This window comes from Melospiza georgiana, chromosome 3, assembly GCF_028018845.1.
Source record: "Melospiza georgiana isolate bMelGeo1 chromosome 3, bMelGeo1.pri, whole genome shotgun sequence".
In the NCBI taxonomy this organism is placed as follows: domain Eukaryota; kingdom Metazoa; phylum Chordata; class Aves; order Passeriformes; family Passerellidae; genus Melospiza; species Melospiza georgiana.
Window position 1 is genome coordinate 62,733,387 of NC_080432.1, and position 12,952 is coordinate 62,746,338.

The following is a 12,952-nucleotide window of genomic DNA, read 5'->3' on the forward strand; positions in this document are numbered from 1 at the left end:
CAGGATTGTTAGACAAAAGATCAGGTGACAGCAGCTCATAAATAAATTTGTAAATAAGTGGCTTTACTAAGTCATTCCTACTCTGGCAGGAAAAAATACAAATTGTTCTTTAATTTAAGATTTAAGAACTCAATTTAAGAACTCGTCTAATATGATCAGTTCTTAAGATACAAAAGAGTCTGTAGCACAAAAGTCCACTATTACACACATCCACAATAAAGAGAATTTTATTTTATAAGCTCTCATGAACAAAACTGAGTTCACATGTACATGCCAAGATAGAAATTAATATTTAATTACATATGGAATTTAGACTGTATGCAAGCAGATCTCTCTGCAAGGTCTTTTTTACCTCAGACTGCAACTCCCTCATATTACAGGCATTTAATAGACGACCTGCTGTTTCCTCACAGCACAAAGTTCCACAAGTATGAAAGTTCATCTCCTGACCCAAAATAAATTAGAAAACTGTTTGCACATGGAATAAGGAGTTGCATCAGTAAACTCCAAAGAAAACCAAGGCAACTATCCCACTCTCATGAAAAAGCATTACCATTATATACAGTAGTCATAACACACAAAAAGTTTACACTTCTTTGTTATTTACTCTGGAGTGCAAACAGAGCACTCAGCTCCCACAGCAATAAATCTTTGTTTTCCCCCCCACACATAGTGCTTGCTTGGATTCCCCAGGTTCCAAAGACACTGCTCCATAGCAATAGAAGCCTTCTCTCAGTTTTGTGCTTCTTGTAGAAGCACCACATCCACAAGTTGGGCTACTGAGAAACCAAAGAGGAGGAAGAGGTAATTTTACAAACCCTGCAACACTCAAACTTCAACAGCATAGGAAAGACATGATCTGGAACAACACGTTACAGCACCTTACAGCAATTTCAAAGTAGACCCACCACTTATACACACTGAACATTCCCTGGAAGCCTCCACTATATCTGAGCTCTCGCTTTCCATGCTGGTACCTGCTTAACTCCATCAGTTCTTGTAAGGCTGGGTTTTGCATCTGGCTTCAGACTGCAGCGCCCAACCTAAAGAGTAGAGACGAAGTTAAAATTATACCCAAGAAACTGAATTAGAAGATGTTTACAAGAAAAACATTTTGGAAGAGTGGTTGCACATCTCTCAACATAGAAAGAATAAAATAGTAAGTCTGTGCAATTGGTTTAAGTACATTTATTCTTCAAAACACTCAACAGCTAACACAAACTTGGTTACAAAGTCATAAGATTATTCTGCTTTAACCAGAAAAATTCCATCTTTTTGTATCTACTCCTGAACATGCTGGCCTTAAGCAGTCTCTCTTCCAGGACTTCATAATCCAGCTGTCACATCCTGGAACAAAAGCTATTCCATATACAAGCTGTTCCAGGAGCTAGTTTTGATCTTTGTATCTAGAATCAGGTATGTCAGCTATGCAGTGCAATAGTCTGCAGCATCAAAAATACCAGCATGGTTATTTTTAGGACATTTTAATTTCTCCTTTGGGGAAAAAAGTCCAAGAAATTTATTAAGACTGCACCAGGTACTGTTGACACACTGCAATTTGTAAAATATATGCTACATTTAGCCTGGAAAATCCTTGTGGCAGCTGAAATTAAAAAAAAAAAAATCAAATCAAATCATTACAGCTAGAAAGAGGAACACACACATTAGTTTTCCTCAAGTTTTCAGCCACACAGCTAGCCACATGTAAGAGCAGCTTCCAAAGAATATCTATGAATATTTGGATTTCCACTGTATGTTCTCCATTACTATTTCCCTCCATTAGGGAGGGAATGCCACAGCCCGAATATTTTCTCTCACAATAAAAAGATAAAATTGCTAAGCAGAGAGATGTGATTTAAATTAGTGCCACCTATTTCTATCCATCTCATCTGAGCAGTTCTGAGGTTTGTGGAAATGCCTAAAAACCAACAAAACAGCACTGCTGGACTGTACAAGCCTAGGTAGCTGGCACAGGCTGATATGCAGAAATAAGTGCTCAGAACCACCTGAGTCCAATGGCTCTGTCTACCACTTCTTTGTTCCTAGGAAAATCTGTATTCTTTGTGGGTTTTACAACAAAATCAAATTTCATTTTGGATAAACATGCAAACTGTATGGAAACTACACTCAAAGGAAAATATTACAGACTATGTATTTATTTCCATTTCTGAGTAGTTAGGGTGTATAAGTGAGACCTTTCTGGACCTTCCTAATATCCTTATTTGAAAAACTAGTCAATAACTGTTTAAGCACACAGTTTCTATGCATGGATACCTGCCAGGTACCATCAAGCTACGGTCCATAGTTCACTCAACTATGACATGAATTTCTAAAATCAGTCTTCTAAGTTGTTTTTTGTCTGCACATCTAGAAGTGCATTTACCAGTCTAAATCCACCAAATTATTTTGAGATTTTCTGCTTTGATTATACTTTAAAGAAAGTAACTACCTAGGCTGATGGCTAAAAAATTGTGGAAAAGTTCTAGGCTTGTGAAAACTCTGCAAGTATCCATGAAAACAGCAGTCAGTTCAAGAATACAAACACAAATTCTTATACAAAAACATACCACTGGCACCTCAGGACTAGAAAATGGAGAGCTATCAAAAGAATTATTTTCTTTGTCCAAGGAATCATCATCATCATCATTTTTATGTGCAAATTTCTGCTTTAGAGCGTGAGTTAGCACAGCAACCGGATCCCAATCTGAACTTTGCATCTTTTTGGGTTTAGAAAGAGGAGTACCTCCAGGAGACCTATGAAGGACAACAAAAAAGTTATTGTCTCCTGACCCTAATCCTGTGCTGACTAATCCAAAATCTAGAGGCACAACTTCTGTAAACACCCTATTCTATAAATCCCTGATTACACAAGTAATGCTGCTGCAACATTAAAGCAATTAATCAAATACAACTGATACAATTACACCCAACAACTTGTCAGACACATTCTTAGCCTGAAAACACAACTTGTTGCTGTTCCATGAAGAAAGCTGGCAAAAAATCAACACAAAGTGTTAAAGTATTGCAAATAACAGCCAAAAAAAAGAGGCAAAATTGCAGGTTTTAAACAAAGTCATTTATAAGTTACATTTAAGTATTTTAATGGGAATGTCCCACTAAGGTATTTCATAATCACTGTGAACATAATTTAATTAAATTTTATTCATTTTAAGTTCATTTAAATTCAGAAATCAAAACGGCACCTACACCCCAAAACTTATCATAAATGTGGAAGCTAGTGACTAGTCCAAGACAATAAATCATAAGTCTTTCTAACCATTGAGAAATCTTGGGAGGGTGGCGGGTGGAAAAACCTAGAAGTGTTCAGAGTTCTGCTTGTGAAGTGCAACTTCCAGGCTGATGATTTGTACCTAAAAATGCACACTGACAACACCAAGTTCTAAGTCTGGCAGTTATAGTAATTGCTGCTTAACACAAAACCTGAGAGGACTGTGTTCATGGGCCCTACAAAAACAAGCCCTCACAGCACTTGCACGTCGTGTAAGACAGTGTTTGGGTGGTAGAAAATGGGATCTTCAGGCTTCCAATTTCTGAGAACAGAAGACTTCCCTTTGCAGTGCACACATTAAACTACTGTCAGAAAAATTGTAACAATTTTGATTATTACTCCTCCCAAAATATAAATTATTCATTACTCAGTTAAGCTCTACTTCAGAACATGTATAGATGCCTAAATCCAGAAAGTATTTTGAATGTACGAGCTACCACTTCCTGCTAATTATGCCCATGCTCAAGATGTTAAAACTGTCAACCTGAACATCTCATTTTCTTCATACATGGAACTATAGACCAAAAAAAAACATATACACAGGAAACACACAGGTTTACCTAAGTGCATGTTATATTTGTGTTATTTACTATGAGAATGTCATCAAAAGCATAAAGAGATGCTTTGGATTTACATACAAATTATTTGCCCAAGTTTTTTCCTAGTCATTTTCAGGGATAAAGCTCACAGTTAAGAAAATGCTGACATGAGAACACAATAAGTTTTGCCAAGTGACATTCTTCCCACATTGAGAGCTTCAAGTATTCATTATAGGCTCAGTTTTTCTTACTTTTTCAGTCCAAGTTCAGAAAAGAATCCTGAAGGTGTAATCTCTATTATACCTAGCATAGCAGACACCAGAAGAGGTATTGAAGTCTTTAGTAAAAGTAAAGACTTCAATTTTTTTTACAAGTCCACTGCACTTACCACCAAAACAGCTGTCCACTAAGAATATTTATAATCCTACTCAATACTGTACTATTCAACTGCACCACTGAAATACAAATTTATGAAAAATTTTCAATAAATGATACATGTTTTTGTAAACACTTCAAAGCTTGAACCAGGATATTTTGAGTATGCTAGCAGTAGTTTTCTAAAGTTTCCCTGAGCATTTGGCCTTGCAGAGTGAATCCAGAAGGGTTATTTTTTCAGATCAGTTTCCTGTGCCTGTGCATGCAATCCTGTGAGCGACCTCTCACCTCCCCACACCAACCTGAGATTTGCATACTGAAGCAGCACAGCAGTTTAAAATGCTGCATCAGTCAGCATGTTTTAAATGCATCTAAAAGCCATGTCACAAGTATCTTACATTTCACAATGTGAACTCAGAAGCTGCCAACTTGAGTTTGTCAGCAGTAGCTGCCCTTTAAATGACTGGTGCTCTCTGGTGCTACTGAAGTGCTGATGATGCTTAGACCCAACCCAACCTACCTCTCAACAGCTCGCAACTGAACTTTGTTTAGGTCTTTCAAAACATCCATCATACTGGGAAAGTTCTTTGTCCTCTGGTGATCAGAGCTGTTAGCTGCAGCTGAATCACTGTTTCTTGCAGCTCGGCGTTGTTTGATAAGTTCCAATGCAGAATTACTAGCATCAACTGCACATGGTGCACCAGAAGGAAGAGGAGGAGGTGAGGGAATTACAAAGTGATGGTGAGAGATGGACAATGGCGTAGAAGTCATGGCTGGCAGTGGGTAAAATTCACCTGGAGTGCTGAGTGTTTTAAAGGCTTCTGCATACAGTTAGAGAAGAAAAACAACAACATATATTAGCATCTAAGATTAATCAGTTTTATGTCAAGACTGCCCTCTGAAAGCAGTCTTTTATAAACCTCACACATTACAACAAAGAAGAACTAAACTTAAACAAAGAATATTACTTCAAACCCACAAATTCGGAATACATGAAGTAATGAATCTGAAGTGCTGCTCTGATGTTCATTTCTTGTGTCTTCAATCTAGGCACTAGATAAATCAGCAAAATCTGCTGCTACATATGGTGATCAATGGTTTAGAAGTTACAATAACCTACATGAAGCAAAAGATAATCACAAAACATGCAAAACAGGTGACAATACTGAGCGCAATGGAGAAGAGACAGAGAAGACTCAACACAACAGCTGAATCACAGAAGTGCCTCACAACGCCACACAAAAGTACCAAGTACCTCACACCAGTCCAAGTATTTCAGCAACCACAGTGGGGTTGGTCTGCAAGTAAGACAATTGAGACTCAAAACTTACCAGGAAAAAAGAGGTCACAAGACAGAGGTGCATATTAGAGACCAACTACCCAGGATACATCTGTCTGTAGCATTTGTTTTTGTTAAAGCCCCAACCAGACTGACTGAGAATTCTTCCTCTACACATTAGTTTAATAATTTGTTAGAAACAGTGCAAAATCCCAAAGGGACAAAGTCTGTAACTTTTTAAAACAGTTATTAGTGGCCTCTAGATAGCGATGTTACTAAGCTCCTTCACCAACAAGGAAATTAGTATGAAGAGTACTTAGGATCAATTGCATTTGAACCTGGCAAATAGACAAGATAAAGTGCACCAAATAGCAAAAAGAAAAACAAAATATTATATTCAGTAAATTTAGTTGGTGTATCTTCAGTTAGAGAAGTTAAAGATATTCTCTACAAATATCAGACATAGCAAGCTCTAAAGCAAAAAAAAAGGAACATTGGTTCAGATTGGAAGGGCTTACGTGAGGGAACGCTTCCCAAGGTCTGCACTGAAACAATTGCAGCAATCTGAGCACGAAGAAAGGTCAGCTCATCTTCAAGGGCAGAAATTTTCTGGAGTGCTGCTTGATCAACACTGACTTTTTGGGCACTGTTTTTTGGAATATGCTGTATTGAATCCAGACTTGGATATGGATCGGGAGGAGCCATACTCTTCTCTTTTCTCTTCAATTCAGCCCTACAAAGCAAAAACAGGACAGTTTCAAAAGGCTCAGCCAACAATGGAAACCTCAAAACTACTTGGGCTGTTCAAGCAAGTTATTGTCACTCAGCAAGACGTGAAAGGAAATTACACTTTTAACTACTCATAACTTCTGAAATGTTTCAAGTCTCCCTTTGCTCAAGCACAATGAAGATCCTTGCAAAGTCATCATAAGAATTAGTCAGATAATTCACTCGGATAATTAAACATCATAAAGTCATACAGTAAGATTTTCATTATTCAATTATTATTAGACTGACACCGTAAGGTGTCTCTCCCTTCCTGCCACATGAAAGGCAGGAGAGGCAAAGAATAATGAAGTCTTAATTAGGCTTCAGAAATTTTAGTCATTTATCAAACTCTAAGATGAACACTGCCAGCAGCAAAGTAGTTACAATCTATCAGAAAATGTACTTGAAAATAATAAGGTTTAATACAGACTCACAGAACAAGAATCTCACCTTCTGTAAGCTACTACAACCAAAGACAGCATTAGAAAATTGTGCTGTCTCAGGTTTTAATTTAAAAAACTGTTTCAAGTCTGTGCCTGCAAAAATAAACTTAAAATATAAGAATAATATCAAACTACCAGAATTTCATTATGAAATGTGTAAAGAAATTAAATTTACCTGATTCATTTAAGATGCACTAAGCTTTGATGGGAAAAAAGCCCAGACTTTTTCCCTTATTTTAAACATCCTTTTACTTCAAACCAGACCTGAAGCACTGTTTTCTGATTTGCCAAAACCCCCTTGCTATAAACACTGCTTGAGAAGGAAAAGATATCAGTTAGAATAGTTGCTCTTGAAAAACGTCCCACAGAGCCAGAGGAGGAGGAGGAACAAAGAATGGAAACAACAAAAGAATGAACTGTCATAGTTCTGTGAATCTGGCCTGCACGAGCAGGACAAAACTGGCCAGGATTTTTTGTTGTTTCAACAATGTTCTTGTTCTTCTGCTATTTTACAGCTGTCACAAACAAATCTTAATAATTTAACAATTATGCCTCAGGAAACATAAGATGAAACACACTGTATCCAACTTCTCCAAGGAAAAGTGTCATTTGAATTCATCAATTTCTTGTATTTTCATTACTGGCAAGTACCACAAAGGTCACAGACAAAACAAATGCCAATATGAAGCAGAATTACATTGTCCTATACAGATACAGTACAAGACAACACAAATGTGCACATTTTAATCTTGCTTCTGGCTCTAACTCATCCTCTGATTTTGAACACATCTTTAGAGGAACAGCAAGACAACTTTCTATTTCTTCTCCAGCAAGGGGAAAAAAAAAAGAGACAAAACTTGTATATTATTTGTGTTTGCAAATTCTAGGACAATTTGTTATTTCAAACCACCTGAAATATTTCATCATTTGTAAAAATATTTTCCTTCAGCCCTCTATAAAAGCTAGAGACATTTATATAAACTATATTGAAAATAATTTCAAAAGGATTATGTTTGTTTTTTCATCAAAGCAACCATCAGGGCTTACACGTGGCACTGTAAAAATCAAAACGAGACATTTAAATATTATTTCTTGTTTCCCCATTTATAAAGTTTATCAAACAGGCTGTGAACTAGAAAGACAAAGATAGGAATAATCTTACAGTATACTGCAAAAACCAGCTGCCTCCCACACAAAATAACTTGCAAATGAATATCATTTAAAGTACCAGTAATGCACCTGACATGCTACTATAAAGAGAAAAGAGGAGACTCAATTTCAGAAAACTTTCAGAAAAGAATTCTTTACATAGTCATAATCTTCAGGTAAGGAGGAAGTGCCCTCACTGGCCCCCCAAACCCAAAAGCCCAAAATGTTTCCAAGAAAAGGCTAGGAATAACGGAAAACAAACTTAAAGACATAATCATGAACCACAGAAAACACAAAAGTTTTCTTTTATTTCTTTTTACACTTTTACTTACCTAAGTCTAGTACATGCTTGTCCTTCATCATTTGCCACCCACAGGATGTCAGCAAGAGATGGAGTCGCTGGAGCTGCACTTTGTTCGTCATAACCCATTGGACTTGGGTCTTGAACAAACTAAAAACAAAGAATGCCAAAAAAAAGTATGAAGGGAAGCTGGATTCAGCACATACTGAAGGTTCTGGCACAGCAAAAAGGAATTTTTTTACAGTGCTATAATGAAGTTGAAAACAGTGAGTATAAGGGATGCACCACACAATCACACAAGGTAAAAAGAAGAGGAAACCTATGATCAAATTAAGAAACAAGAAAATACAAACAGGTGAAGTATACACATGACAATAAATTTCTTACTTGAAAATAAGGTCTGGGGTAGGGCTCCAAGGAAAGAATTGTCCCAATTCTACGGACAACACTTCGAGTAGATCCATATTCCTTTTTTTGGCAAACAGATGTGACCTAAAAAGCAGAAAACCTTTGAACCTGAAAAGCAAAATCAAAGCGCCCAGTTCTTAATCTCACTTTAATTAAAGTTATTTCATTATTCCATGTTACAGGTAATTAAATATAATGCAGTTTGGTTAACCTAACTTTTCAATGCTCTTCTCAAGCTGAAAGTCCAAAGAAGCCTATGCTACTATGACAGTGTCTGAAACACTGCCAAAATACAGAATATTTTTAAGAGGCACAAAGGCCAATATCTTGAGATACTGACAAAAATGCTCATTCCACTATCTACATGCAGCTGTGAAAGTCTTGGGAAAGTACAATTAGCAAAGCAGTGAAATAAATGTAACATACCTTGGCCTGATACTTCCTTACGACAGCATATAACTGCTGGAAATGCCCTCCTGATGAGACTGCTGAAGGAAGGCATGTTCCGAGAGTGCGACTGATACTGCTGCCAAACACGTAAGTTTCAAAAAACGCGGCCTGTCAAAAAAACCAACAGCTTCCAACAACGGAACCAGAAAGTAACGAGGGCAGCTCAGCCAAACCAGCACTCCTGGAGACAGTCGCTGTTCTCCCACAAACAACGCTAGGACTGTCCCAGCAGCACAAGCTGCAGCAGTGCCCCACTGCTGACAGCCCCGGAGGAGCTGCCCACGGCCCCACGCTCGGCACCAGCGCCTCCTCAGCCTCCCCGCCGCGCCGCTCCGCTCTCTGAGCGCACGGCATTGGCTGCTACTGGGGAAGGGCTACGGAGCCTTTCATCTGAAACAGCAGAGCACGAGCAACCAACACCACTGACTTTCTGTCGTTCAGCACAGGCGCCACCTGTGCCAGGGCAGTGCCCCCATGTGCAGGCAGCGTGCTCCGACAAACCCGGCTGCGGGCAAGGAGGGCGCTGAAGCCGCCCCACCGCCCGCGGAGCCGACCTTCCCTCTCTCCCTCCCTCCCTCCCTCCGCCCAGCCAAGCGGCAGCGGGCGGGACGCCCCGCCCGAGCGGCTCTCCGGGCGCAGGCAGGCGCCGCGGGGTCTCACCTGGTGCTGCGGCCAGCCGAGGTAGCGCAGCAGCCGCCGGAGGAGCTGCAGCAGCAGCAGCGCCATCGCGGGCGGGGGGCGCGCCCGCCGCAGCGCCCAGAGTGAAGCCGCCCGCGCCCGCAGCGCCACCGGCGGCCGGGGGCGGGGCACTGCGGCAGCCCCGCCAATAGGAAGCCGGCAGAGCCGCGGCAGAGCCAATGAGCAGCGGGGCGGGCCCGTCGCGGGGGGTGTCGGGAGGAGCGGTTTGAACGCCGCGCTGCCCGGGCCTGCCCCTCTTCCCAGGGAGCGCTCCCGGGAATGCGGGCGGGCCACAGCGCACCGCGGCCAGCTCGCACTGACTGACCAAGGCACTGCAACCACGGGAAGGGGAGCTTCTGCCTCTGCCTACACAGCACGCACCAACAGAACAAATGCACCAGAGCCTGCAAACTCACTGAATTAACAGTAAGGAGCTACACTTAGACGGTTTAGGTCTTCGATGCAGCAAACTCCTAACTACTTCATTCACACTCCTAAAACAAATACACAAAGTATCCTCAATGCAACAACTGCCCAGTAACGCCTGACTACACCGACTTCAGACCCTGACTTGGAAAATCCACACTTGCTCTTCCTTCATCTTTGTAAGATTTCTACTGTTTTCCTCAAGAGAATTTGAAAACTTCAAGAAAGTTAGTAGTGCTAAAAGTGCTTCTAGGAGAAGATACATCCTTTTCCTCCAGCTATGCAGTCGGTGCTTGGAGATGATCTTCCCTCGTCTGCGCAGTCGGTGTTGCTGTCGTTGGTACCGGAGTCCCCACAGCGGCGTTGCTGGTTACTGTTATCCGTGTCACCTGGATCCATTCTCTAGCACCAAACACAGTAGCACTACTGGTAACACACACAGCAGTAAGTAACACCGTACAGCTGCAGGGGACTAGGAAGTTTTAAGCTTGAGGAGAGAAAGGGTAAAACGTTTTAATGGGTATTTAGAAAAACTGTACCATGCTTGCCTTAAAGGAAAAAGAAAGAAGTACTTCTCACCTACTCCTCCAACACCTCACTAAAGAAGGGGAAGTGTCAACAGAATGGGAGCACACAGCTCTACTGGAAAGCCAGGAAGAGACAGGGTCTCTCAAGCAGCAGCAAAACCGGAGCAATTTAGTTTCATTGCAGCACTAGTAACCAGCTGCACTGAATGAGAGGTGCACCTGGGAACTTGCACAGAAATGCTTCAACTCAGCAGGTATAGCTCTGAACAGCACAGAAGGGACCTGCAGGATCTTCTGAACAAAAGCATCTTCTGACAAGCCAGCTTTAGAAAACAAGAAGTGACACAGGGCTCAAGGCTTAATGCTGCTGCTGTACCTCTGTAGCTGAGCCAAAGCTCAGGGACAGCTCTGCTTTTAAAGCACCAGCAACTGCAGGAAAGCTTTACTCTTACATAGCTGCCCACTGTTACAGTAATGCTGACTGTTCCTGGTAGGGAAGAGATTTAATTCCAAACCAAGAAATTAAATGGATACTGTACTAACAGTACAGCTACTGGATTCCATGTTGGTTGGTGGTCTTTTTTTGCCTAGTAAAATGTATGCCTGATTTTATCTGAACTGCAGGGATAACTTCAAGCTCTATAAATCCACTTCATCTCTGCATGGTGTCCTTAAAAAGTGCTTCATTGCTGGAGAGCAGGGAGTCAGAATGAGTAGCTGAATTCAAAAGACAGCTAAACATTTTATACCAGCATAATGTCTATACAATTTTCCCCCTGTACTGCCAGTGATGGTCTTTACCTTTCAACAAGAGAAATGTGAAATGCACTGAAATTCCATTCACAGGTCATGCAATTACCTTAGTAGCACCAAGTGAAAGCTCACAAATGTTTTTTCTTAGAACAGTGAAAATTCACTCTTCATGTTAAAAGGCAAGTGCTGAAGCACTAGACTTAGATTAAAAAAGTGAACTCCACTCCCACCTTGATTCTTACAGATCGCTCAGAGACAGACTGCAACTTGCACCTTTGACTACACTATCTCTTAATTCGAATTAACTTATTTAAAGAAATGTTAGTGGCTGTAATTGTGTGTTCTGTAATCAAATTACATTTCTGATAAACTACAACGAAATTAGGGATTGCAAAAAACCCAAATTTTTATCATCTAACCTCCAGACAGGGTTGTAGGATCAAATGCCATTACCAAAGCAATCTCTACCAGATCTCCTTATATATTCAGCTGAAGTACAAAATCTAAATCTGCCTCATCTTGCAGGAATTGTACTGCTTTGTGACACATAGACCCTAACAATCCATTTTCAACTTGATATAAATGATATAAATTACCTGTTATAAGGTCATGACAGCTCAAGCATATCTTGATCCGGTTCAGTTCCAGACTGATTAACTTAACTGATTAACTTTACAGACTTTGACTGATGTTTGCTTCGTTTGCAAAGTCTGCTTTGTTCCCTTTTTTGCTTATTTTAATTTAATATACACAAAGTCTGAGTTTTGCTGAGAAGTCCAAAGAATACTCTGTTTATCACTTCAAACAGCTATTAAAAGATGCACTGTACATGTAAAAGCCAATCTGGCAACAACTGTTTAGCTGGGCTAAACGTTTTAAAACATAGAGAGGGAATGACTTTATTAACTAACTACTACTGGGAGGCAAGTATTGCTCCTGTTTCCCTTTCTACACAGCTGCCAGCAAATTAGCAAAACATAAAAAATAGAGTTTCTTCAGCTACAGTGAGGATTGTTTTGTTTTCCTTCCTTCTAGTGTTTAATTTGTATACGGGAGTTAACTACTTCCTAACAATAAAGCAAATAAGAAGGGATACATTATATAGGTATTTAATACTAACACCTCTATCAAAGCTTTTCCTTCTCTTTTTTTCCCCTACTTTAAAGATACTATGCCTTTTGAAGCGGTGAGTAAGAACAACTACACTCTTAACTCCACGTAACATTAAGATTTAGTTTATCTACAGCATTTTGAGAAAGACAAACAAAGTAATCTTCTTGTATTAGAATGTCCTTGTTCTGGTAATTCAAGTATATTACTTTCATCCTTAACATTCTAGAGGTTAAGTGTGTAACTACCACTAAAACTAAGCTTGAGGGTTTGGGTTCTTTTTAAAAAACAACCAAAAAACAACCAAACCACAAAAAAAAAAACAAAAAAAAAAAACACCAAAAAAACAAAATCCCCTTAATATCTGCACTTCAGCTACAAAAATTCTTGCAGCACAATTATTAGAAATCAGTTTTGAAGAAAGTAAGATTAATTTCTCACACTTCTGATATATATG

The 12,952-nt window shown here is 39.8% G+C and overlaps 1 protein-coding gene across 1 annotated transcript; it reads right to left on the reverse strand.

Annotated features, from left to right (window-relative positions):
* Positions 1-245: 245 nt before the first annotated feature.
* MTFR2 (mitochondrial fission regulator 2) lies at positions 246-9,742 on the reverse strand. The gene is made up of 8 exons (XM_058021616.1): positions 9,662-9,742; positions 8,978-9,109; positions 8,531-8,635; positions 8,175-8,293; positions 6,001-6,215; positions 4,724-5,024; positions 2,568-2,754; positions 246-1,043 (listed from the first exon to the last, which is right to left on the reverse strand). The coding sequence occupies exons 1-8, from the start codon at positions 9,725-9,727 to the stop codon at positions 945-947; spliced, it is 1,224 nt and encodes a 407-aa protein (XP_057877599.1). The 5' UTR covers positions 9,728-9,742; the 3' UTR covers positions 246-944.
* Between the last annotated feature and the right edge of the window lie 3,210 nt (positions 9,743-12,952).

Coding starts and splice junctions, on each gene's coding strand:
- MTFR2 (XM_058021616.1), bottom strand. CDS start 9,727: ATGGCGCTGCTGCTGCTGCAGCTCCTCCGGCGGCTGCTGCGCTACCTC. Junction 8,636..8,977: donor TAAGGAAGTATCAGGCCAAG/GTATGTTACATT, acceptor TCTGCTTTTTAG/GTCACATCTGTTTGCCAAAA. Junction 8,294..8,530: donor ACCCCAGACCTTATTTTCAA/GTAAGAAATTTA, acceptor CTTTGTTTTTAG/TTTGTTCAAGACCCAAGTCC.